General features: G+C 41.1%; 2 protein-coding genes across 3 annotated transcripts in view; both read right to left on the bottom strand.

The window, feature by feature from the left end:
* MYBPC3 (myosin binding protein C3) overlaps positions 1-12,399 on the bottom strand; it is a 108,398-nt gene extending 95,999 nt beyond the window's left edge. The window contains exon 1 of the mRNA XM_072986070.2: positions 12,120-12,399. Coding sequence (XP_072842171.2) covers positions 12,120-12,144 — 25 coding nt within the window. The 5' untranslated portion in view covers positions 12,145-12,399. The remainder of the gene's footprint in view (positions 1-12,119) is intronic.
* A 6,574-nt stretch (positions 12,400-18,973) lies between these two features.
* SPI1 (Spi-1 proto-oncogene) overlaps positions 18,974-27,813 on the bottom strand; it is a 38,076-nt gene continuing 29,236 nt past the window's right edge. For both annotated transcript variants that reach the window (XM_020799496.3, XM_020799489.3), the window contains exons 4-5: positions 21,606-21,750; positions 18,974-19,787 (exon numbers count right to left, since the gene is read on the bottom strand). In XM_020799496.3, coding sequence (XP_020655155.1) covers positions 19,471-19,787; positions 21,606-21,750 — 462 coding nt within the window. In that variant the 3' untranslated portion in view covers positions 18,974-19,470. The remainder of the gene's footprint in view (positions 19,788-21,605; positions 21,751-27,813) is intronic.

Consider the following 27,813-nt stretch of genomic DNA (forward strand, 5'->3'; position numbering starts at 1 on the left):
AAAACAAAACCCTCTTGTTTATGAATGTGGGATATTGTGCTTCTGTATCCATTATTTAAAAAGCCAGGAAATGCTCCAGTATTGCTGCAGAATATTGTGCCTGCATTGCCAACTGGAAAAAAAGATGGCAAGTTTTATATAGCAAAGGGCAGCCGGAATGTTGACACCATCAATGGCAGCAGTCAAGATGGTCTCCAGGGTACTCTTTTCTGCTCACTATCATTCACAAAGTGACAGCATGCAAGGGAAAATCCCAGAAGTTGACTCTTTTTTTTTTGGTCAATTAACCACTTTTTACCCAAACACAAAGCAATTGTCAAGGCTGTTATTTAACCAGTGCAAATTATAGTGAGCAGAAGAGGGTATCCTGTAGACTTCTTTGGCTGCTGCCACTGGTGTTGTGCTAACTCTGAAAGTGTATAACCATTAGCACAACAGATCTTGCTCTGTGGAGCCAGAGGCTGAGTTCGATTCCCCACTGTGCTTCCTTGACAGGAACAGGATTAGATGATCCAGAGGGATCCTTCCCAGTTCTGCAGTTCTAAGATTATAGATGGTAGATTAGCATTACAAAATTTATACCACCAGTCTAGAACAATAGGTAGTCCAATATGGCAATCTGAACAAAATAGATTCCACACTTTCTATGGATACAATTTGTTTAAAATTAATAGATAAGATAGATAAGATATGCAGAGTGACTTTAACTGGACTCTGACTGTAACTGTACTGGCACGCTGAAACAGAGTGATGCAGCTTTGCTGCAGCTTGATTCACAGCGTATTTTACACTTGTATTCAGATTACATGATCAGACAGAAACAGCAGACTGTTTCGGTGCCAGCATCCATACTGGCCCCTCAGTTTGATGGGGTCAATGTGTCCCACAGCCCTCCCTTCTTTTGATTGTACCCTTTGCCAATCCCTCACTCTCTTTTTACAGTTAATTGTAAAGTTGGTGGGCTGCTTAAAGTGTTGCACAGCGCTAGGCAAAATGGACAATTGCCCAAAGTTCTCCATAACGTATAACCACATACATGTACAGTATATTGTGAAAACATAGTAGTATGCTGTAGCTTGTTGGAGTTGTTTCAAATTTATATCCATTTTTAGCCTCCTTTTTTGGTCATTGCAGAGGTAATCTAGCACTAAACGAGTTTATCAAGGTGATCTAGTGCTAAACTCAAAATTTGTTTTAAAAATACTTTGGGGCAACTAGGGGGAATGATTGTAGGTGCTGAGTGTTCCTGCTTTCCAAAACACCATGCCCAGCTTAGTACATCACTGGAATACCACTTATAGTCACACTCAGGTGGTATTCTTATAATCACATGGGGGAAAATCAGTTCAAATTGTTCCAGCTTGGAAAAAGTAGAAGCCCTCAGCAGCAGCAGAGAGAAAAATCCTCCACAATGGGAGCAAAAAGACCTGGATTGATTCAAATTGGCGTTTGCAGCATGTGATCAGTAAAAAGAAGAAGTAAATTCATTTATTTTATATCCAGAGCAAATGCCATAGTATTTGACTATGCAGTTGTAGCCTCTGGTTTACTGGCTGCTAAAACAAGACAAAAAGTAGATGCAGGATTATAAGGAGATCTAAAAGCTAAACAGGTGCTCAGCATTGGCCAGTATTGTGTTCAATATTTATGCGAGTGGAGCTCCAGTTACAGAAGCTGCCACAGTGATCTGACTAGGTCACACAATTAGACCTGTGACTGCGTGTGACTGACACTTTGGCAGATTGCCATGGCAGCTTCTGCAGCTGGAGATACCAGCCATTGTGTTGCAATGACCTAGGGGCTGTTAATAGCCTCTCTAAACAGATAAGAGTCCCCTAGGTAGCAAACTCAGAGAGCAAAACTCTCCAAGTGTCTAAAAATGGTGACGATACAGCCCAGCTGGGAGTCAAGCCACACTGGAAGGCTACCATAGAACAAATATCCAATATTTGGCTCCACCCCCACCCCATAACACTGGGGATAAAAAGATTTAGGGAAATAGTATTTACAGAATCCCAGTTGTTGTCACTCATCTTGTTAGCCACCAAATTATCCATAAATATGTTAATTACTTGTCAACACTGCATCCTGTAGAAGTTCCAGCTTGTAAATGGCAACTTTTCATAGTATGTCATTGGCAAGAACGTCCTGGTGTTCTACTGCAGATCATTCACAAGAGGGAAGCTTTCTATTTATAGAGGGCATTTCTATTTATATTGTTGCTTTAACCAACTTGCTTATTGTTGCACTCTGGCTTAAATCCAGAGAGAGGGACAACTGTGGTGGAACTGCTTCTGCTGATGGAATCTGGAGTGGGGTAATTTACTTTCCCCATTAATACATTTGCACACCACCAAGAATCTGCTTCAGAGGGAAGGAAACCTTCTCAAACCAGTTTTTGGAAGATGTCAAGAGTGCGAGGTGAAAGGGCAAGAGAAAGTTCTATTGCACCACAGCTTCTGTGCCAGTGGAATGTTTTATTTAAGACTTTTTTTAAAAAAAATAGAAGGTCTTGGAGGGTGCAATCCATTCTAAACATGCCATCTGATTTTTCCTATCATCATGTTCATGTCTTATTAATTTTACTTTACATTACTTTGCAAAAGTAACTAATAACTTTACAAATTAAAAGCACAACAAAACTAGTTTAATCATCTGAGTTCAAATATTGCATTTATTTCCCTAGATGGACATTATACCATTCATATGTAGTAAGACTAACACTCACAGGTCATATGGCATGATTCATACAGCTAAGTCTTCCCAAATGCAAGCAGGTTCTAGAAGAAAAACATGATCTTGTTTTTCCCGATTGTTAGATGGTAGCCAGTGCTTCCAGTCTCTGAATCTCTGTCCCAAATTGCACTGATAACCATGCCAAGGGAGTACTGTATAGATATTATTAATATTAGCAAAACATTTAAGTTAACTATGACCTGAGAAGCAGCACTGGAGTTACAAAGTTCCTCCTGCTGCAGTCTCTACTGGTCCTCCACCCTGCCTTACATTTTTCCTCTACTGAAGGTGGCAAAATTTGATAAGCAAAGGTTGCAGGCAGACTCACGCTTCCCCTAAAAAGTTTATCTCCCAGGGTAGACAGTAGAAGGAAGAAATAAAATGTTGTCCAGCTCTAATTGTGGCTTTGGTACACTCGGGAAATCTTTGAATGGCGTGCCATGTCTCCTCACCTTTTAAATTGCACCCTTAAGGATTAATTTAGAACTCAAGCCTTTATCTGTCTACTCAGAAGTTAGTCCCACTTAGTTCAGTGGGGCTTACTAGCAGGTAAGCGAATGTAGCATTGCAGCCCTAGTTAATTATGAGTACTTCACAAGAGCAATGGAGAATTACAGTGGCCACAGACTACAATGGCATGCACAGATATAGTTGGTGTAATGATTTAGCTCTGCTATGGCATGGGGATACTACTAGAAATGCAAGAATAGCCAATAACTTTATAGACCACTAAAATCACCATAGAATACATGAGCTTTTGGGGATGAACCCCACTTAATCAGGATTGTGCCAGCGTGAAGAACTTAAAAGTCCAAACATTCTTGGCAAGATGGATTTAGTCAAGTACGTCTTTCTTAGATGTAAGTCAGGAGAAGTGCAGAAAGGAAGAGTGTGGGATGATTTTAGTGGTCTATAAAGGTATCTCCTATTCTTGCATTTATATTTTGCATTGACCACATGGCACACTTTGATTTCAATGGAAGAACTACTACTACTACTACCAACAACAACAACAACAACAACAATTGAGCGTTTGCAAAAAAAATCTATCACATATTAAGGAAGAGATTTTTTTTTTCAGGCAAAATGACTGATGGGAGTCCAGTTGCTAAAAATAGCTTTTCATGCTTGAAGATTGTAAGATAACTAAAAACTAATTCATGTTAAACATGAATTTAGCATGTCCCTTATGAGGAAAGGCTACAGCGTTTGGGGCTCTTTAGTCTAGGCGCCTGGGGGGGAACATGATAGAGACATATAAAATTATGCAGAGGATGGATAAAGTGGATAGAGGGAAGCTCTTTTCCCTCTCACGCAATACCAGAACCAGGGGATATCCACTCCAATTGAGTGTTGGAAGAGTGAGAACAGACAAAAGAGAAGATTTATTTACCCAGCATGTTGTTAGTTTGTGGAACTCCTTGCCACAGGATGTGGTGAAGGCATCTGGCCTAGATGCCTTTAAAAGGGGATTGGACAGATTTCTGGACAAAAAGTCCATTGCAGGTTACAAGCCATGATGGAATGTATAATCTCTAGGTTTAAAAGAAAGGTACTTCAAAATGGCAGATGCAGGGGAGGGGTATCAGGAGACAGGTATCTAGTTGTCTTGTGTGTTCCCAGAGGCATCTGGTGGGGCCACTGTGAGGGACAGGAAGCTGGATGGGCCCTTGGCCTGATCCAGCAGGGCTCTTCTTATGTAACCTTGAGCAGTGCATCTAGAGCAGTGGTTCCCAACTTGGGGTCCCCAGATCTTGGACTACAACTCCCAGAAACCCTGGCTAGCACAACTAGTGGTGAAGGTATCCAAGAGCATCTGGGGACCCAAGGATGGAAACCACTGGCATAGATTGTATACATTGTACATGTAGATTGTTTGTGATACTGATGAAGGAAAAGGCAAGCTTGACCTAATCAAATGTTTTTCATTTGGGACTTTCCAGCCAAAGAGAGATATTTAAAGGCTAATCAGAAATCATTGTAAACACATGGCAGAACACAGATGTGTTATCTGATTTTGGAGAATGAGTATCCATGCAAGGACTGGGTGCCTTTGGTACAGGAAGTCACACTGCATAGCACAATAACCTTATTTGTTCCTCCCTTTGAGCCTCCATACCCCGCCCCCCATCACCCTCTCTTTAGAGAGCAGGAGAAAACTGGAACTTGCCCATTTATTGGTAAGTGACAAATCACCCCTTTGGCTTGCCATAAAAGTAAGACAGTGCTGAATTACTGGGACAACTTCCATACCTATGCCACTTTGGTTTAATACCAGTGACCACACAGGCTGAAATCAAATTAAAATGAAGCAATCTCATCTGTACAGTACTTAAAAAGCCAGTAGTCCCTAACCAGGGCCCAAAAAGGTGTGGGTAGGCATGGATAAGGGTCAGGCTGGTTTGCAATTGCCTGTACATCATGTGGTCACCAGAAAAGGAACGAACCAGCCTGTCCCCACACTAGATCAAACTGCAGGGCAAATCCCTGTCTGATCATACCCTGAATTAACTGATACCACCAAGGTCAGCCATTCTACTGTTGAACAAGTCTTACTGTAAGGACATTTTTAATGTTTAGTTGGAAAGTCTTTTGCTCATGTTTTGAATTAATTGCGCAATATTTCAGTCACAGAATGACCAATGCAGAACAAAGTTGTACCAGGAAATCAACCCTGAGTTGCTCACTGGAAGGACAGATCCTGAAGCTGAGGTTCCAGTACTTTGGCCATCTCATGAGAAGAGAAGACTCCCTGGAAAAGACCTTGATGTTGGGAAAGTGTGAGGAAAAGAGGACGACAGAGGATGAGATGGTTGGACAGTGTCATCGAAGCAATCAACATGAATCTGACCAAACTCTGGGAGGCAGTGGAAGACAGGAGGGTCTGGCGTGCTCTGGTCCATGGGGTCACAAAGAATCGAATATGACTAAATAACTAAACAAGAACTGTAGCCTTCAAAATCCATAATTTGATCAATGCTCCCAACATAGCTCTGGTCTTGTGTTCATTCCGGGATGACAATTTATTTTCAGAGCTGGCACACTTGAGAAGCGGAAGAATCTGATTTTTGAGGGTTAGCATCCATTTGCTTTTGTTAATCATAGTCCTTCCCATGAAATTCATTTCATACATCCAGCACAGCCAGGATATATAGGATAGCTGGTTTTCTACCTTTATTTTTAAAATAATTATTCAACAACCCATCAACAACATAATTGGCAATGAGTTTGGCTTGTGCACTTGGAAATTCCAAATACATTAGAGTGGACTTGTTAATGTTTTTTCCCTATAACTAAATAAAGTTCCTGTAAATTCCTTTGCTGGAAAGAAGCAGAGACACTTTCTGCACTTACAGGCTTAGCTACTCCTTTATCGTGACTTGTTAAGTCTCTGCCTTACATTCTTCTTTGCCTTCAGCAGCTGAGGCTGTAAATTCCAGTAACATGAGTAAAAGGTTGGCAATGAAGTACATACGAACTGGATCATTTTATAACCTTGTGTTTATAATGGCTCTGTACATCTGTTGTCAACTGGTGAAATAAAATAAATATAAGATATATAATGTAATATACAATACATATTGTAATAGTTATCTCTATACTGTATCTTTTTACAAAGTTTTTCCAGACATTCAGGTAAAGGCATGTCTTAAGTACTTCACAGAGTTTTACTGTGATTATGTACTCTATTATATTCAAACAGAAAACTGACTTGGTTTTTAGAAAATCTGGCTAAATATTCCTGTCTGATGTTTTAATTATGCTTCTCTCCATGTTTGAGTTCCTATAGAGAAGCAAATATTTTTGTGAAAAGAAAAAGTACAAATGTAACTGACATTTGACTAATTTCTTTCTCTCTAACCCATTAAAAACAATTCTCTCTTGGAAGTGAAAATTCATTTACAGCACAAAGCTTAACAACAATATTTTGTTAAGTGCCCTGTTGTTCCAATAAAACTGCAGACTATTCAGTAATTTAGGATGCCTATTTTCCGATATCTTTAATTCAAAATTGTTAATTGTTCCAAATATAACAAACCACACAGAAAGTATTACAAGGTTGCTGAATACCCTTAGAGTGTTAAAGGTAGATCATATATAATCCTTTTGAAAATCCTTAGAATCCATCCCTCTCTTTTTACAAGCCTAGTATCCCTTTCGGGGGACAAAAAATGACAAATAGGCATTGCTTGTTTGTTTCATAAGCTTTTAAATTATGCATTTTAACCAGTACATCCTATCTGATTTGTGAGTTTGTGTGCAATTTCATGACAATGATGTACTATGTAGAGGTGCCCTTAGATAAATTCCCTGCAGTATTCAGGTGAATAGATGCCACAGTTAAGGTGTTAAAATTCACATAAAACAGCATGAGGTTTTTCTAAGAGGCAAAGCAGGGGCAGGGAATGATAGCAGGATATGTGTATTCACTGCCTGGATGGTAGAGACCCATACAGGACCTTCTGTGTAGTGGCACCTTTGTTGCTGAAGTTAGGTTATACTATTGGATCCCTTTTAAATGGCTGGTTTAATAAAAAAAACCCTGCAGAATGGACTGGCTGGTATGGGGGTGAGGGGCTGGATCTAAGCAGCACCTATGATGCCCAGGGATATGAGTAAAAAATAGCTCATCTCTAAATTACACACTGAAATTGAATCAAATACAGATAGGGCCAGAATAGGATGTACAGTAGTTCATGGGAAGCAACTTACCGAACAGACAATGATCAGGCTAGACACAACAACAAAAATACATTTTTAAATCTTTTAGTGAAAACATAATAAGGAGGAAAGGAATGGTCTGCAATGTAAATAAATAAAGTTCTAGTTCATACAAGGCAGCAGCAGCAATTCCAATACACACTGTTCTGGTGCCTTTGTTTGGAAGGGAGAACTTGCAAGGAGCCCTGTAAAGAGTGGAACAAGTTCTGACATTTTACTTTGACATATTTCCTAAAGCATCGTGAGTTCAAAGCCCTGAAAAAGTAATTCCCTGATGGGAAGTGTCAGTCATGAAACACACCCCTCTTCTCCTTTCTTTCCCTCCTTTCTCACGATGTTTCTCTTTTGTGGAAAGCATGTCATTGGCAGGTTATAACCTAAGCCAGTGGTTCTTAACCTTTGTTACTCGGATGCTTTTGAACTGCAACTCCCAAAAACCCCAGTCAGGACAGCTGGTGGTGAAGGCTTCTGGGAGTTGCAGTCCAAAACTCCTGAGTAACCCAAGGTTAAGAACCAGTGTCCTAAGCAATTGATTTAAGCACAACAAAACTGATCTAACTGCCCTTCAAAGCTTTATCAACAGCATCCTTTGCTCCTCAGTTGAAGCAGGATGTGTCCGTTCAATGTTCACCCATTATCTAAAGTGGATGCACATATCTGCCTAGAATACTAAGTATCCCACTGTTCTAGAGTGGTTTTTTTTTTTTTTTGTAGGAGACTATATTTAACACCATACCTTTAAAAATGTTCTCTCTAATGTATCAGTCAATTAAACTCTCAAGAGCATCAAGATAAAGTTATAGTACAAGTTGAACTGACAAAAACAAATAAAACTAGCAATGAGTTAAAAAAGATTTGGATATTTGTTTTTTGCAAAACATATACTGACCCACACCGTAGTCTGCTGGGAAAAATCCAGAAAGGTAACTCCTTTTCTGAATAAATTGAAAACATGATTGATGGACAATGCTCAATTAAACCCAAATTTATCTTAGAAAAACAAATTAAGTGTTTTCCAGGATAGCTATTCCTGGAAGCATCAGACAATTTTCTATTGCAAATTCTGTTATTACACTTCTGTTAAGATACAGCAATTCAAAGGCCACACTGGTTTCGTCCTTCTCCCAAAAAAGCTCATTTTGCCTTGAAAGAAGGCTCACAGCTGACAGGTATATTCAGCCCCCAATTAATGGAAAGCAGCAGCCTGCCCTGATCCTTAACTTACATCAGAGGCACTAGGGCAAACAGAACTAAATGGAACACTAAATCACTCTGTCCTCTTTTTCCCTCAGCTCCTTTTCCCCCTTCTTCTCTCCCTCAACATTTTTCTCTATTCCTCATGAACAGATACGGACATTTAGCATCCCTTTGCCTTTCCTTCTCATATTACAATTTGCCTTGCAACTTGTCATTAGCCTGCCACACCCACACTAGTCATAATTCTGTCTTTCATACCAATTAGTCACCAGCTGCAATTTGTGGCTCAGAAGAATCCACCAATAAAACAGAGAGATATAGTGAATGCGGTTGAAGTGTTGTACCTAAGTTGCAGAGTTGCAGAGAAGGCAAACAAAACAAAACAATACAAAACAAAAACTAAATGAATTTCCTTAAAGTCAGGATCAAAAGAGAAAGTCATACAGAGGGCACTTATTTTCTGCAGGATCTCCTTATTCCCTTTCACCTTCAGTTGAGGTAGATGGCTTGCAGATTACTCTTCACTCCGCTCTATTTTGTACAGGGTAATTACTGAGACCTTAGCTGCATCTGCAATTCCCTCAGCAATGGCACCTGATAGAGTCTGATCATCACAGGTCTTATCTCCAAGGGGAGCATATAGACCTGGATTCTCTAAAGATATGCTCAGCACTTTATTAGTTTCCTAAAAGCCTAGGGTAACCTAATGACAAATTATTTTTTTGTGGGTACATTTATGATGCCTGAATATATAAAAATATAGGAAGAACATAAGCTGGACCAGACCAAAGCTTTATCTAATCCAGTATATTGTTTCCCACCATGCTCAATGAGATGCCTACAGGAAACTGACAGGCAAGATGTGAGGGGGTACAGTCCCACTTGTGTTCCCTAGCAGCCAGTATGTATTTATATAGCTATGATGATTAATAGCCCTTGATAGCCTAAAATTTGTCTTACTCCCTTATACAGCTGTCCAAGTTGATAGACATCTCTGGCAGAATTGAGAGACCATATTCTCTCAAAATGTTCCATAATATTTGTTGTCAGAGAAACTTGGGGGGGGGAGCTGACTACTGAAATGTTTTCTCAAACAAGACAGAATTCTACAACTATTTTTAAGTTGAGGAAAAAATTAAATGCTTTGCTAAAGAATTCTGATTCTGCTACTACTGATGAAAATTGTTAATTCATGCTGGTGGATGAAAAAAAAACTAAGACAACTGGAAAGGATAAGCACCAAGTCAATAGCTTATTTCAATAATGCTGAAATAAAAAAAAGCAATATTATAGAGCTTGCAATGTTATTTTTAAAATGTAACATGTTGGACATCATTTATTGATTTTTTGAAGTGGAATATTGTTTCTTGTTATCAAAACATTACTTTGTTGGTATTTTTACAGACAAAAATATAGCAAAAACTCAAAAACATTTTCAAAAGCACTTTTAAAACATATTACAATTACCAAGTAAACATCATTTATTTCAAACACAAACATACTGTATATGCACACACAAATGTTATCCATCGTTATGTTTTTTTTCTCAAAAGGGACAACTTATCACCCCATAAATATTATGTTGTTGTTTTGAACAGGCTGCTTCTAATATGAAAAGTGGATTCATAGTAGTGCCCCAGATTCATGGATGGCAACATTGGGGAAACCATTTTGTTGAGTTTTATCCAGAAGAGGCCTTGAATTCTTCAACAGTTCAGCAGAAACTCAAGAGAGAACATTTTTGAAAAGGTATCAGAAAATTATTTTCTTAAAAAAATATTGCATTTAGATGAAATAAACATGGTATTGTTTCACATATACATAAAAAAGAGCTGGTATATCTCAGTGGGTTGGAGTATCTGACTGAAGAGTCAGGTCATGCCAGGTCCTCTCCAGGAGCCATTTTGGGTCCTCTTGAGGAGAAGGTAGGGTATAAATAAAACAAATAAATAAATACCTCCCACAGTGCACCAAAACGTGTCACTGATGGAGTATGTGCTTTGCCCCATATGCATCTTTTGCCAAGTTGCAAGTTCCCAGAGCCCCACCTGAAGGACAGACTGGCAAACCAATTCTGAGTGCTTTATACCTAGAAATTTCTGGGAGGGTCACCATCAGTCAGAATCAACTTGATGGCACATAATTAATAAATTAATATTGTACAGACACAGTTATTTCTCAGCTGGAATTGTCTGTGGGTGCTTGATTTGTTACTATATCATGTGTTAAACAGTCTTTCTATCTTTATTTCTCTCTGTCAGGTGTTTGCTGTCATACTGTCCTAAGTTCTTTATAGATATGTGTTTGTCCTGCTCGTAAGTTGGTCGTTTTTAAAAAATACAATGTGAGGCTGGCATAAGTGACATGAAGAAGGTAATTCAAGCAGCCTTGCCATGCAAATTGTGTATGTTGGTACCACCTGTTAATATTATTAAAAGCACAATATATAAGGGTGGGAAATTGTCTTAAATCAGAGGGATACCAGATATTGGATGGTTTGCAGGTGACTCTTTTACTAACCCTACATTCTGGCAGAAATTGACCACTGACATAATGACATATAACAGTCCAAACATAGCAATGAACCAATTTGACTTACAATTACCATGCTAAAACATGACAGGAAATATGTACATAGCTTTCAAAACACACACACACACACACACACACACACACACACACACACACACACACACACACACACACACAGAGAGAGAGAGAGAGAGAGACAGAGACAGAGACAGAGACAGAGACAGAGACAGAGAGTGAGTTAATTAGAAGACCTAGAGAATTTAGTTACTGCAGCTGTACACAATATAAATAAACATAATAATTACAGTCATAAAACTTTATTTCCTTCGCTAAATCTAAACATCACTTCAGATAAAATATCAAGGGACTTTTTGGATGACAAAAATCTTTCCGTCCTCATATTTTCTTTCAAAGGAGAGGAAGGAGATAAATTTACTATTTATGGATTCTACTACAAGGACTAATCTTAGTGAGGGAAATTTAATTATCTAATCCCTCAGTTTTCTCACTCAGCTATAAACTTACATTTTGTCTTGAAGACAGAGAAGGAGACAATGATAATAGCAGGAGCCCCAAATTTTTTTAATGCAGAATGTTTTCTGGAGAGGTGCCTCCACAAGCATGGAGGTGACGAGGAGTAGAAAGAAAGAGGTTGAAAAATAATTTTATTTTTGCCCTCCTGATGAGAGGTGTTCATGTGGTTGCTGTGTGGTGTATTTTTCAAATTAATAAACTAATCCTACTTAATTTAATTACCCTCAAATTTGGTTTCTATGCGCTTACTTCAAAAGAAAACCACCTGTTTATTTCCTCCTCAGTATACTTGTTGCTAAGGCATCCTGTTTCGCTGTGTTATGAGGAGAACTGCTCCATCTAGCAGTCGCTCTCTAGGCAAGAAACATTTTTGTTCTGACTCCAATTGTGGTCCTTACCTGGTTTCTTTGCAGGTTCTGGCATCTTAAAGCTGTTTCTCAAAGTGGAAAGCCAGGAACTGACTGAAACTGCAGGGAGACTGAATGGCTTCCAAGATCACCACTCATGCCATAGAAATACCACGGAGAAGCCCCCTCCTGCTCCTCCCCCTTGTTCTCCTTCTGTTGTCATCACCACCACCTTATCAACAGTACCGAGCACTTGACAGCATTCTTCAGCCAGGATAAATATAGCTGGCTCCCAAGCGTCAGGGAGTGTGATCCACCCAAGACAGGCCCTGCTGCTCATTTGATGGAGGACTTAACATGAGTCTCAATGCACTCAAGGGTGCTCTGCGCGTAGCCCTTTCTACCATGTACAGTTTGCCTCTCTAATCCTTATTGCTTCCACACATTCAAACCCTCTAAATTCAAATGTCAGTTTGGACACTCTGGGAAGGATCCAGACACAGGAAAATATTTTATATCCTGTTCACTGAGGTGGGAGTGATGAATATATGCTTCCATTTATCCTGTTGAAATAAATGGGATATAAACCTGCTTGATTTGGTTGAACTGTCCTTGTGGTTTGAAATCAGGGGTGAAAAAATTTAGCCATTTTGGACTAAAACTGTGGTAATAATGGCTTTAGGACTCTGGGAAAAGGAGCACCGGAAAGCATCTTCTCTCATCTCTGTTTGTAACGATGGCCATAACCTCGGCCTGTTCCCTAGTCGCAAACATGACCTACAACAAATAGTGTCTATTCTTTGGAACCAAGTTATAAGAGATTTGAACTTCAGAAGCCCAGGTATTGTCTTGCATGGAACAGGAAGGTAAAGAATCCAGGAGAATAATGAATATGTTCCATGCTCTGCCTTAATTCAAAATAGGGATCAGTGGGACAAAATCACAAGTTTAGCCCTCCCACCAGTGACAGTTGTTGCCCATGGTTGTTGGTGGATCACACAGCAGCCAGTGATCGACACAGCCAAAGGTAAAAGTGAGCATTCATTCATGCTCCTGCAAGCATTGGCAAGGAGGCAGACGAGTGGGTTGACGGTGGTGGTGAGCCTGAAGTGGGGTTCAATCTAGGCCTGTTTTTGTCCTTTTTACTTTAAGAATCAACACCTGGTGACAGTTAAATCAGTTTTGCCCTGTACATTGCTTATTCTTGCTAAAGCAAATTCGTAAATTTTGGTTTGAGAATTGGGATTGGGGGACATTGTTCCATTACTGGTGCTATTGTGCTGATGGCTACCAGGTGGCACTATCTGATTGACAATGCTCATGTCGGTTGGATTGGGGGGGGGGGGAAGGAGAAGACATTTCCTACATGCTTTCCCTCTACCTTTTACTTTTTTCTGGGTCTTCATTTTCCAATAAGAAGCAGAAAGACCAGTTGGTGTCTTCACATCCAAATGGTATACTGCAGCTCAAGAGGCCCTATTTGGTCCAGGTCCTTCCTGTTCAGGCAGTTTCTGAACTGGCCTTTCAGACTAGGCAAGGAACATATATTTTTAATATATTTTTTAACGTAAGTAGTGTGGCACACCATTCATTCATTCATTCATTCATTCATTCATTCATTCATTCATTCATTCATTCATTCATTCATTCATTCATTCAGCTTCTATACCACCCATCTGGCTACTAGGACACTCTGTGTGGTTTACATGTTAGACAAATAAAACATACACTATACTATCAATGAATATAATAATACAAAACCAAAATAAAACAACCAACCAACAATTTAAATAAAATAGTTAAAGTAATATAAAATAATGTAATATAGAGCAAGACAGCAAGATTGTTAGTAAAAATATTGAGACCACTCACTTTAATTAGATGTTGTAAGGTCTGGGAGTGGGACGTGGTGGCGCTGTGGGCTAAACCGCAGAAGCCTGTGCTGCAGGGTCAGAAGACCAAGCAGTCGTAAGATCGAATCCACGCGACGGAGTGAGCGCCCGTTGCTTGTCCCAGCTCACGCCAACCTAGCGGTTCGAAAGCATGCAAATGCAAGTAGATCAATAGGGACCACTTCGGTGGGAAGGTAAACAGCGTTCCGTGTCTAAGTCGCACTAGCCATGTGACCACGGAAGATTGTCTTTGGACAAAATGCTGGCTCTATGGCTTGGAAACGGAGATGAGCACCTAGAGTCGAACACGACTGGACAAAAATTGTCAAGGGGAAGCTTTACTAAGGTCTGGGAAGACCTGCCAGAAAAGCCATGTTTTTAAGAGTTGCTTAAAATTTTTCAGTGAAGGCACCAGACGGATTTCAGACGGGAACTTCTTTCAGAGCTGAGGAGCAACGGCCGAGAAGGCCCAGTTTCTGGTTCTCTTTTTATGGGCCTCTCTCGAGTTCAAAACTCTCAACTGCCCAGCCAGGGAAGATCAGATGAGATGGGCAGATCTCGTTGGGTCCAGTAGTACACAAGCTGCAACCTCATCCTTATCGGAGAGAGTAGCCCCCCCCAAGGAGAGGGAGGTATGCATCAAAGGCATTAGTCCAGGAGTGCCTGAAGCTGATCAGCCACCACTCTCTCCACTAGCTTGCTGAAGAAGGGAACATTTGTGACAGGTTGATAGTTGTTTATATTGTCCGCCAGCAAGTTAGGCTTTTACGACTAGGGTTGTTAAATCGCTCCTTGGGAACCCTGCCCTTAAGGAGAGACCCACTGATAATAGCCATAGTCCATTCCATTGTTATCATCCTAGGAGCTTTTATGAGCCAGGCTGGGCTATCTAGAGGTAGCAGTGGCTCTACAGCATTCAACCACCCTGACCACCTCTGCTGAAAATATGTTAAACTCATTGGGCAAGGCAGTGCAGTGGATGTCTCAGCTCAATCTACTGGAGAAGACCCGACACATGCTCCACATTATGACGAATCTGCTTAATGACGATCTTTTTGCAATCGCAATTGCGATTGGAAAACAATGGTCTGAATGGGGGAATTTCACTTTGCGATGATCGGTTCCCGAAGCTTCGGGAACCGATTCCTCGCAAAACGACGTCTTTTGAACAGCTGATCGGCGGTTTCAAAATGGCCACTGTGTGATTAAAATGGCTCCCCGCTGTGTTTAGGGATGGATTCCTCGCTATACAGGCAGCGAAAATGGCTGCCGTATGGAGGATCTTCGCTGGATGGTGAGTTTTTACCCCATTGGAACGCATTGAATGGGTTTCAATGCATTTCAGTGGGGTTGGTTTTTTTGCTTTACGATGTTTTCGCTTAATGGCGATTTTCCTGGAATGGATTGTCATCGTTAAGCGAGGCACCACTGTACAACAATCTGCCCACTGTATTTTGCGCCAGCCATAGCTTCCAGACAGTATCAGTGGTGGGCCCAGGAGGAAGATATTGCCAGTACTAACAGGTGAGTAAGGAATAAACTACGTGGAGCATATTATGTTATTGATGTGAGGTGGTTGTATTATGGAAAATGATGACCAAAGTCACTTGAAGCCAGCCAGTGGCATAAACAACTACGACAAGTCCATTTATGGCATGGCAAAGGGTGGGGAGCTTTCACTCCAAAATAGAAACTCTTGACACTTCTGCTCTCCAAATCTGTGGGCACTCTAATCTTTACAGAAGAGCTTTTCTCTGTGCCAGGGATCCACTCCTTTTAGACTGAAGCAAGATGCCTTAAATACAGGAGAATGGAACATGGTTTGCTACTACATCTGTGATAGCACTTGAGGGAACCGCTGAGAGTTCTGAAAAATATAGCATGACACAAAGACAAATATGTTCAGAAATGCAGCTGGGCAAAGAAAGCATGGGTTTGTCCTCACAGCTGTGATCCAGAGATGGTCAGTCAGGTGCAAACTCCCAACCAGTCACAGAAGTAGCATTCTTAGAGATAACATTTTGAAGACTAAAAGGAGGAAGAGGGAAATATTATAGATTCGAAATAAAAATAGACTATTTTTCAGAACTGCATCCAGAATTCTTTCTCTGCTGCTTGAAAAAAAAACCCCACACCGAAACCCAAAACGCCTCCCACTTTGACATCTAATTTCCTGAATTACAATTCAGCATCAAATATATTCACTTTACAGGACCGTTGCACAGACCCAGCTGTACCATTTCACAGAATGAAACAGGAGGATCTTTCTGTACCATTCAGTGGAGTGAGAAAGATTTAGCCAGCACATTTTGTGTATTATGGAAGAGCAGCCAAGTGATAGACACTCTGGAAACTCTGTTATCACTGTATTTTTATTGCCAGGCCAGAAGGAAAGTGATTATAATTTTTTTGTTTATGCCAAAATAACCAGATTTTTTTTTACATGTATCTTGATATATGGGGTGGGCAGCATTTGTGGCTCTACCTCCTGAAGCAACTTTCCATTCTTCTGAGGTTGGCAAAATGAGTAAACACCTTGCTGGGAGGCAAAGTGTTATTTGCTTAATTATGTTGTAAACTGCCCAATGGTAAATAAGTTGAAACAATAACAATAAAATATCTTGGTGAGCCCTGCTGTTGTGAGAACAAAACCCCAAACCCCAAAGAACAAATGTCTGTGACCAAGGGTGCCTACAGTGGTGCCTTGGCTTACGAACTTAATTGGTTCCGGAACTCCGGTCGTAACTCGAAATGGTCACAAGTTGAAGCACCATTTCCCATAGGAATGCACTGAAATTCAATTAATCCATTCCAGCTGAAGAAAAAATCACCAAAGAAAAAAAGAGGAAAAAAACACTGCAAGACCCATTGGAAAGGCAATGAATCCATCCGGCCGAAGTGGTGGTGGGGAACGAAAAGCAAGCAACCATGTAAGACCCTTCAGAAATGCAAAAAAAGCAAGGCAGAAAGCAAACAGACCATGCAAGTTTGGAAATGCAAACAAACAAACAAACAAACAAATCAGAAAGCAAACAAACTGTGCAAGACCCTTCTGAAATACAAAAAAGGTGAAGCAGAAAGCAAACAAACCGTGCAAGAGCCTTCAAAAATGCAAAAAAGCAAGGCAGAAAGCAAACAAATTGTGTAAGACCTTTCAGAAATGCAAAGAAAAGCAAAGAAAAAAGCAAACAAACCATGCAGGACCCATTGGAAATGGGGAAAAACACACACCAAAAAACAAACAAACCCCGCAAGACCCATTGGAAATGGGGTTGGGAAACAAAAAGCAAACAAACCCTGCAAGACCCATTGGAAATGGGAAAAACACCAAAAAACAAAGAAACCCTGCAAGACCCATCACAGCACAGAAACATAATCCCACAACCCAGCCCAAAACCACGCTGCAAAACCCACCCAGGACAGGTTTTAAAAAGTAGAAAGCAGCACCTTACCAGGCAGTCCGAAGCCTCCTTCAGAGACACACACTCTAACTGCCAAGGCGAAAGAGCTACAAGAAGCAGCCTCTTCGCCACCAATAGTTAGCAATTTGAATTTCCCGCCTTTTTTCCCTGCCTTTTTCTGGTTGTAACTTGAAGCTCCGGTCACAAGTAGAAGCAAAATTTTGCAGCCGGAGCTGGTCGTAACTTGAAATGGTCGTATGTCAGGACGTTTGTAAGTTGAGGCACCACTGTACTTCCTTCTTTCAATAGGAGAGAAGTGGGAATGGGGTTTGGAGAAAGGCTTTGCTTTTTCTGAGTCCAGTCCCCTCTTGTTGCACTGTGTGTTTGATACGAGGAATACAGTGAAACTGGCACTAAAGCGAAATTGGCACTAAAGCTCATGTCCCTATAGCAGCCAAGAAATGGTAGTTACAGTCAGCCATCAAAATGTTTTCCCCCTTCACACACGCTGATACTGTATCTCTAGAAGTGTTCCTATAATAAACATTCTTTCCCTCCAAATGGTCTTTGCAGCTAAGGCCGAGGACCAGCTTTCCTTGGATATCTAACACAAGATGGAAACAGACCACTTCACCCTGCTGCTAAAGCAAGTGTGGGAGAGAGGGGAGGAAGTGGGAGGCCCGTTCCATCGGCCAGAGGCTGTGGGAAGTCAGCAACAGCTTCCCAAGAAGCTTCTTGCCAGGAAACTTGTTATGTTAGCTGAAAGGACCCACGCTTGCTGCCTCTCAGTCAAAGCAAGAGCTCTACCATTTTGTGACCCTGCTCGCTCATCTATTAAAACACCGCACAGCTTTACAGATAGAAACTGAAATCTTACCCTTAAGATGAAATAGTAACAGCTACATCATGAAAAGGAAAGGACACTCCAGTCCCAACACTAAAGTGGAGGCAGCAACCAATGCCCCTTCTCTGGCTTTTACTGATTTCCCCCATAATACAGCTGTGAAGCTCATACAGCTGATGAAAGGGAAGGCCATGGCTCAGAGACAGAGCACATGCTTTGCACAAAGAAGGTGAGGTCCCAACTTTGATTTCTCCCATCTTCAAGGATTTGGAAAGTCCGAAACCTTAGACTCTGGATACCCAATGCCATCAGTGTAGACAATGCCAATCTATGAACTAACAGACTGAGTCAATATAAGGCAGGTACCTATATTTATGGGTTTGGCATTTCTATGCTATACTTATGGGAGTCACTTTGCTCTTTAATTTTTGTAAAGGAAAGAAAAGGAGGTATGATTATGCAACTTACCAACTAGCTACTTAATGATCACCACTGAATAATTACATATATAAGATTGTGATTACTCAGATGCCAGAATAATCAGATATATCCTTCAAAACAAACAAACAATTGCACACGGTTGTTGTTCTGTGCCATTAATTCATTTCCAACTTATAGCAACACAATGAAAAGTCCTATTATTAATAGCCCTGCTTAACTTAATTGTTTTTATGCTCGATTGATTAATAAATTAGTTTCCAACTAGTCCCAAAATCAATGATATATTCTCTCACACGAGCCATTACAAATAAATGCACAGAATATAAGTTTGGTATACTTGATTTTTATTAAATATGTACATGTTATTAATATTAGCATAGGAAGATATATTTCCAGGATCTGCAAAAATTTCTCTTTAGGCATGGAGAAATGCAGCAGAGCCTGCATTAATGCTTGTTGAAAAGCTGTAAGCTTAGTCTTTGAAGGTGAAGGAGCACTGCCTATGAAAGGCAACATTTAATTCACTGCATGTTCTAATTACAGCACAAATCAGGGTTTTCCTGAAAATAATATATCTATACATTTCTTTCTATGAAAAATGAAGTCCCTATTATGTCCAGCATGTTGTACAGAAGCAAAGAAACTTGTAGGGATTTCAAAACTGAAGAAAGGGAATCGTACCAGAGACAATGGAAGTTGAAAGCCTCAACAAGATAGGGATGAGGGCACAAGAAGCTTAGTAAAAGGTGTGTTGTTCAACCACTCTTTTGCTCAGTTCAATTCACATGTCTTTATTATTTGGCTTCTCAACTCTGGGTTCTTGTTCAAAGAGGATAGTGCTTTCTATCAATGCCACTCCTTCCCATCACCTCTCCACTGAATTGATATGTCAACTTCTTTTTGACTTTCTTGACCTCCCCAGTCTTCCCATAATTTCGCAGTGCCCGTGCCATCTTCTGGTAGGTCATTTTCTTGCGGTTGCCTTTCTGAACACCCCAGCGATGAGCCAGTGCTTCTTTGTGTTTGGAGGAGAACTGGAAAGTGCCCTTTTCCTTATCCACCCACCAGATGCTATCCTTCATGTCTCCGCTCCGAAGTAGGTCAAGAAGAAATTGATACAGTCGAATTTTCTTCTTACTTCCTATTAGAAGAAACCGAGAAAGAAAAGCGTAAGGTCCTTTGTGAGAAACAGTGATATAGTGGAACCATGCCTTGCAGGGTTGAAGCATCCAGATTTTCTGAATCACTGGGGATGTGGTGAATCATCTCCTTCTTAAATGCCGTTGATTCAAACAGGACTACTGCAGTTTTGATTTGTTATGCTAAAGTAAGTATTAACTAGATTAGGTCCATTTGACTCAGTGTAATTTATAGATGAGTTGACTCAACAAATCCCCACTGATTCAATGGGTCTACTCTGGTTTCCTATGACTGTAAGCAACAGGATTTCAGTCAATGTTACTAGCATTGGCCAGTAGTGGCTTTCAAGGTTCTCAGGGACAGGTTTATCATGGTTTTATCTATATATGCCCAGGAATTGAGACTGATATCTTTTGCATTCAAAGCATGTAATCTGTGACCTATGGCAGCCCCTCAGAAAAGCAATATCACCCCCTTTCAGAGTTTACACTGCCTAGGCACTAGCAAGGAAGCTGCAGATGGGCTGCCATGGGTGCAGATAGGCATCTGTAACATTACTCAAGGAATGTACATTCTATATGATAAAGATATGCAGAGCAGGCAGATGTCAATGTATCTGGTCACTGGAGAATAGAAATAGAACAGAAATAATATGAACAAACTGTCCACTATCCTTTGAAAGATACCATTATTAGTGAGAACACAGTTGTTAGCACTCCCACTGTAAGCTCTAACTATGCTCTAATTCTGGCTCAGAGGGGTGGTAAGATCCCTCAACTCAGTGGCACTGGAGAGGCAACAAATTGATGGGTCTCAAAATCACCACCATGCCTTGGGCCTGTTAAATCAGGATCCCTTGAGCTGAGGATCTTATGTGAGACCTCTAGAACCCCTGCACCTGGAATTTATAACCCCCTCCCTCAAGGAACCATCCCTCTCCACTCAGGAAATACGTTTCCCAACAGTTTGGCCCTTTAGTGCAAATAATGAACCTGGGGGAAAAATGCCTAGGAGGATTAAAAGTTCTATAACCTGAGGAAAGGAATACAGTATAGTATATGTAGCATAGATCCCCAGTTGAAGGTTACAGTGTATTCTATATGCCTACCACCTCATGTAAGTATTATTTTTCAAATGGTCCATACTTAACCAGTAGGCCAGGAAAACAAACAAACCACACAGAGACAAGAGGGAAAAGAAGGGGGAGGGGAGGAAGAAAAGGTATCATCTCATTATTCAGTCAAAGAGTAACCAGAAACATAGACATCCTTTCCAGGCTTTACTGACAATTTTATTAAATCTCTCACATGACTGCACGCAGAATGAGTTCTATTCAATATGCAAATATAAAACTTGAATTGTGGCTTTAATGCTACAGAATATCACAAGCAAAAGAAAGAGGCCTCAGTACTGTGGAGGTTTATTGTGATGAAATGAGGGATTGTTGGTTTCCACTCCCAAAGGTGCCATATTTAAAATCAATATTTCAGTAATGGAGAAAGCAACAGAGGGCTAGGAGAGCATGACAAGGGGTAAGAAGTTGCTCCTTCAACAAAGTTTCAGTTGTGAACAAGGACTCAGGGGTTAGAGAAGATTTTATTTTAAATGAGGAGGGATTTGAAGGAAGGGGGAGATTACAGCAGGTAGGAATTTTGACAGAAAGTTCAAGGCATAAGGGGCCACAATGGAATCACTTAAGAGAACAGCAGGCTTCCCTGATAACAGAGATAGATGAAAGACATGTGATCACAGGTAAGGTCAGATGGAGGTAGCAGAGGGCAAGGTGCTGGGTAAATGTGCCTTTATTTTATGAGCTGACCTGCTTCTCCACTGAAATGTCCGGAACCGGGTTCCCCAATGTCTGTCTCACCATCTGAGACTTCCAGTGGGGGACTCTGTCTCTCTAGATCTTCTTCATCAGAACTGCGTGGATGAGATGGGTACATGCGAGGCACAAAGGTAACCTGTAGGGGACAAAGAAGAGTGATGGAGGTCACGAATAGCAGAGGAAAGAGCGCCCGGTGAACATAATGGCAAGAGAAACATATTTCCTTGCAGAATTAATGAATGATTAAACATATATCCTGCCTTTCTATTAATACACACTCTAAGTGAACAAGCATAAATTAAAAAGAAGCCCACAGTTCTATGAACATGGTTTTAATGTTTCTGCCAAACTTTCTGCCAAACTTCTCACAAGTAGCTGTAGACACCTCGCATTATGAGTGGTGGATTTCATGTTAATTCAGAGCTAAATTTATTGCAGAAAGGCATATAACACAGTAAAAGTTCGCATGCCCCTTTTTCATATATTGTGCCCTGTCTCATTTTTGTATAGAAGCAATGTCTGATCATTTTCTTTGTCCATGTGTACAGGAAATACGTGATACATAGGCCTGGAACAAAAAAGGGACACCTTGAAATATAAGATGAGAAAGGACACTTTGTGACTTTCTGACTCAGATGGCCCAGCAGGTCAGGCCCTGAACATCTGATGTTTTTCTGTTGATGTTAAAGTTATTCCGAAATGCCTCAGAAAAGAATGCGCAACTGGATTGCTTCAGGGGTACAGTGATGGGCGGTTAATGACTTGGCAGTCTGAGTGGAGATGAGTAGAACAGGAAGTGCTGGAATTGGGTAAGAGGGTGTGTGCACATTTCCTGTTAAATCTTCTTGTGTAGAAGTACAGTACTGACCTTAACCACGGAGTCACCGTGAACATTTTGTAACTAAACAAAACTCTGTCCCAAAGAACTAGGTAGAATGCAGGGATATAGTTCAGAGTTGCCACCAAAATTTAGTCTAAAGTAAAATTGAAGGCAAAGTTCACCTTCATATCAAGTGTCTGAGAAATTTCAAGGGAAGTCAGAGCTTTTTTAAGGTTGGTAAATTTTCCCATTGGACTACATTATACTGTACAACATTTTTACTCTAGTGAAATCAGGCAGCAATTTGTAAGTTCTTTCACAACCAAAGTATCACAGATATTTTGAAGGAAGTCAGAAGAGCTTAATTAACCCGGCTGAGGGTTGAGCTATATGTTAGAGATAACCTGTCATTAAAACAGAAAAATCCTTAACTGCAAAAAGTATATGATGAGCTTTTCTTATCTTCTCTATCATATAAAGGACCTTGCTTTGTTTTGTGATTAGTCCTTGGGACTTAAGCATCAGTTTTATTTGCAGGTCTGAGTTTTTGGGAAAAGTCTACCTGAATCACATGTCTGCACAATGGTTTCAGTGCCAGTGGCAGGATATCTGTGAATGCACTGTTTGGCCCTAAAACGATTCCATTGCATATTCCACATCCGTACCACTACACATACCTCATGTTGGATGAGGAAGAATTTAAGAAGACAGCTTGTTACAACAGCTCTCAGAGAAGAAATAAAATAGTAACATGAAAACACACACACGTTAAAAAAAATCTATTGACCCTAACCTATTATAAAAATCTGCAAATATTGTAAAAGGATGAGATGGTGCAAACTGCCTATGTCTACAGAGGAAGACGAGAACATGGGAGGGCCTCTAGACTCTGATGTACGTACAGAAGTTGGTCAGATTGATTAGCACTATTTTGTCACCTAACCCCACCTTAGACAGAAGCTCCACTCCATGTTCAAAGGATGAATTGGCCTTCTTTTGTCTCTGATATGTGGAGCAGAATCTCTATTTGCCCAGATTTGCTTTTCCCACTCTAATAATTATGGTGTCCCCACTTCTGGCTTAGAGGTGTGAACTATGTGGCCAAATATGTAGCTTCTTCCTACTTTCCTGTGCTAGGAAGAAGCAAACATTCACTTAGAGTTACAACCCCTCATGTATTTGACCTCTCTTTTTCCTTGAGTCACATTATTTATTGATAACTGAGAACTAGGTATAAATTATTTTTCACAAACATGCAGTTGAAGTCATTGTGGGTTTCACATCTGAACTGAATAACAGGATACCAGGACTGATACAGTACATTGTGACATATGAGCAGTATGTTTGCTATCCCTTGGGGGCAATAAAAATGCATTTCTTCAGCCGACCTGATGGGGCATGGAGAGGCGTGGGGAGGATGTAACCAAGTTCAGCATGCTGCCCTAACCCACAAAATGATAAAGTAGATGAATAGGCATGCAGGCCACAAGAGCGCTATTACAGTGTGTCCCAGATCCACACTGGCTCTGGTTCTCCTTCAGTTGTTTTTTGTTCATAGTTACCTTTATTTAGAGTTTTCTTTGCCGCTTGTTTACCTTCATTTTTCACATTTTACTGCTCCTTGCTTTCTCTTTGCACTGCCAAACTTTGCAATGTAAACCTCTGTCTGCAGTTGTCAACACAATATTGGCAACAATTAAATCACTATCAAGAATTAACTGGCATTTTAGCAGCTTTTTCCTTCACAATAAAGAGCTTATCCCAGACACCTTTTTACTATCACTAGCCTTGATTGTTTGGTTACATATACAAGGTTTTCCCCCCCTTCTTGTTGGAATTGTTTGCAGTTAAGAACTATCATTTAAAGAAACTCCCACACATCTCAGGATCCTTTTCTTCTTAGGATCTCCTGCCATGAGTCCTTCCTCATGGGACCTTCCTTGAGACCATTTATTAAAATTGGCTTTCCGAAAATCCAGTTTACACATGCAGCTGCACCTGGCTTTTGATTCCTTTGAAATCAAGATCTCCAGCATAACACAGTAGTCCTCAGAGTTCCTCTTACTGCCATTTCTTCAACTAAGTCATCTCTGTTGGTTGGAATCAAGTTCAGGATAGTTATTCCTCAGATTTCTTCCTCCACTTCTTGTAGGAGAAAATTATCAGCCACACAAGCCAGGAATTCCTTGGAAGGGCCATGTTTAGCAGAATTTGACTCCCAACAGATATCAGGATAATTGAAATCTCCCATAACTACTATATTGTGTCTCTTTGAAATTCTTGCAACTTGTTTTTCAAAGGTTTTCTCCTCATCTTCTCCTTGATTGCGCAGTCAGTAGTAGACTCCGACTACTATGCTCCTTCCCCCCGCCCCAATTATATTAATCTAGATGCTCTCAATGGGACAACTAATGTAATCCTCCTATATTTCAGTACCAGGATATGCATTTTTGACTTTACACTAACTTCAGTGGATGGCGTCCGGTCCCTCCAGCGCTGCCTGGAGACTGTACTGGAATGGATGCAGTCAAATGGATTGAGGCTGAACCCAGACAAGACGGAGGTCTTGAGGGTGGGTGGCCCTTCCGTCAGCGGCATAGGTGACTCCCTCTCCTTTGGAGGGACAACCCTTGCAGCAAAGAGTGAAGTCCACAGCTTGGGGGTACATCTGGACCCAGCGCTTACCATGGAAACCCAGGTGGCATCCGTGGTCCGCTCCGCCTATTTTCATCTATGGCGGATTGCCCAGCTGCGGCCGTATCTTGAAGGGGGGGGCCTCACTACTCTAGTCCATGTGCTCAGAATCTCGAGATTAGACCATTGTAATGCACTCTACGTGCGGCTGCCTTTGAGGCTGTTGCGGAAACTTCAGATGGTCCAGAATGCAGCAGCCAGGCTTCTTAGTGGGGTGAGAAAACACCAACATATCTCCCCCACTCTGGCTGCACTGCACTGGTTACCTATTCGTTTCCACATCGACTTCAAAGTATTAATGATTACATATAAAGCCCTAAACGGTTTGGGACCTCAATATTTGGCAGATCGCCTCCTCCCACCCAGATCTACCCGAATCACCCGACATAGCCAGCAGGGATGGCTGAGGGGTCTGATGCCAAGAGAGGCCCGGAAGGAGAAAACTAGAAACCGGGCCTTCTCGGCAGTCGCCCCTCGGCTGTGGAACTCCCTACTGACATCCGGCTGGCACCCTCGCTGGGGGTTTTCAAAAGCCAATTAAAAACTTGGTTATTTAAACAGGCCTACCCCCCAGTCAATTCAGTGATTTTCTTTTTCTTTTTTTTCTTTTGTGTATCACCATCTTGGAAATTTAGAACTAATATTATAACTGTATTTTATATGTTATTTTAACCTGTTTTAACTGATGTAAGCCGCCCCGAGGAGACATTGTCTAGAGGGGCAGGGTAAAAATTGAATAAATAAATAAATAAATAAATAAATAAAATATAGTGCAACTCCATCATCCTTTCTATTCTCTTTGAACAATTTATATACAGTATATCACAGAAGTTAGTACACCCGATCACATTTCATAAATATTTTAGTATATCTTTTCATCTGACAACACTGAAGAAATGACACTTGGCTACAATATAAAGCAGTGAGTATACAGCTTGTATAATCGTGTAAAAGTGTTGTCCCCTCAAAATAACGCAACACACAGCCTTTAATGTCTAAACTGCTGGCAACAAAAGTGAGTACACCTCTAAGTGACAATGTCCAAATTGGGCCCTAGTAGCCGTTTTCCCTCTCTGGTCTCATGAGACCCGTCAGTGTCACAAGTCTCAGGCGTGAAGGGGGAGCAGGTGTTATTGCTCTCACTCTCTCAGACTGGTCACTGGAAGTTCCACATTGCACCTCATGGTGACGAACTATCTGAGGATCTGAAAAAACTAATTGTCGCTCTACATAAAGATGGCCTAGGCTATAAGAAGATTGCCAAAACCCTGAAACTGAGCTGCAGCACAGTGGCCAAGACCATACAGTGGTTTAACAGGGCAGGTTCCACTCAGAACAGGCCTTGCCATGGTCAACCAAAGAAGCTGAGTGCCCGTGCTCAGTGTCATATCCAGAGGTTGGCTTTGGGAAATAAATGTATGAGTGCTGCCAGCATTGTTGCAAAGGTTGAAGGGGTGGGGATGGGGTCAGCCTGTCAGTGCTCAGCCTATATGCCGCACACTGTATCAAATTAGTATCCAGGCTGTCATCCCAGAAGGAAGCCTCTTCTAAAGATGATGCACAAGAAAGCCCGTATACGGTTTGCTGCAGACAAGTAGACTAAGGGCATGGATTTCTGGAACCATGTCCTGTGGTCTGATGAGACCAAGATAAACTTATTTGGTTCAGATGGTGTCAAGCAGTGAGGCAACCAGGGGAGGAGTACAAAGACAAGTGTGTCGTGCCTACAGTCAAGCATGGTGGTGGGAGTGTCATGGTCTGGGGCTGCATGAGTGCAGCTGGCACTGGGGAACTACAGTTCATTGAGGAAACCATGAATGCCAACATGTACTGTGACATACTCAAGCAGAGCATGATCCCCTCCCTTCGGAGACTGGGCCACAGGGCAGTATTCCAACAGGATAACAACCCCAAACACACCTCCAAAACGACCACTGCCTTGCTAAAGAAGCTGAAGGTAAAGGGGATGCATTTGCCAAGCATGTCTCCGGACCTAAACCCTATTGAGCATCTGTGGGGCATCCTGAAACGGAAGGTGGAGGTGCGCAAGGTCTCTATCATCCACAAGTTCTGTGATGTCGTCATGGAGGAGTGGAAGAGGACTCCAGTGGCAACCTGTGAAGCTCTGGTGAACTCTATGCCCAAGAGGGTTAAGGCAGTGCTGGAAAATAATGGTGGCCACCCAAAATATTAACACTTTGTGGGAATATTTTCTCTTCTCTTTCTGTTCCTCCTCTGAGTACTGGTAAGCGGCAGAAAAGGGCTAGCTGGTCCCCTAAAGCCCTTGAGTTTCTTTCTCAGAGCTTCAACGTTTGATGTGCTTTCTTCATAGTTCCTCTTGGCTGTGCCATTTGTTTTCACTTGGATGAGAAGAAACAGATATGCATCTGTGGGTTTTATGAGCAATGGCAATCCTGTCAATCCCTGATCTGTCCTCCAGCAAGACAGCATACTTGGAAATCCATGGATCTTCAGTTAATTCATCTCTTACAGATATATGTCATCAGATTTATTCCATGTAAAGACTAGTTCCATGAGCAACTGAGGAAACCCCTTTATACTGAAGAGCATCTACAGTGTGACGTCAAGGGTAGGGTATTTGACAAGGATATTTAACATGAGACCTGGGTTCAAATCCTCACAAAGCCATGGAAACTCATGAGGGCTGGGGTGGCAACAATGCAA

The sequence above is a fragment of the Pogona vitticeps genome, chromosome 1, assembly GCF_051106095.1.
Source record: "Pogona vitticeps strain Pit_001003342236 chromosome 1, PviZW2.1, whole genome shotgun sequence".
NCBI classification, from domain to species: domain Eukaryota; kingdom Metazoa; phylum Chordata; class Lepidosauria; order Squamata; family Agamidae; genus Pogona; species Pogona vitticeps.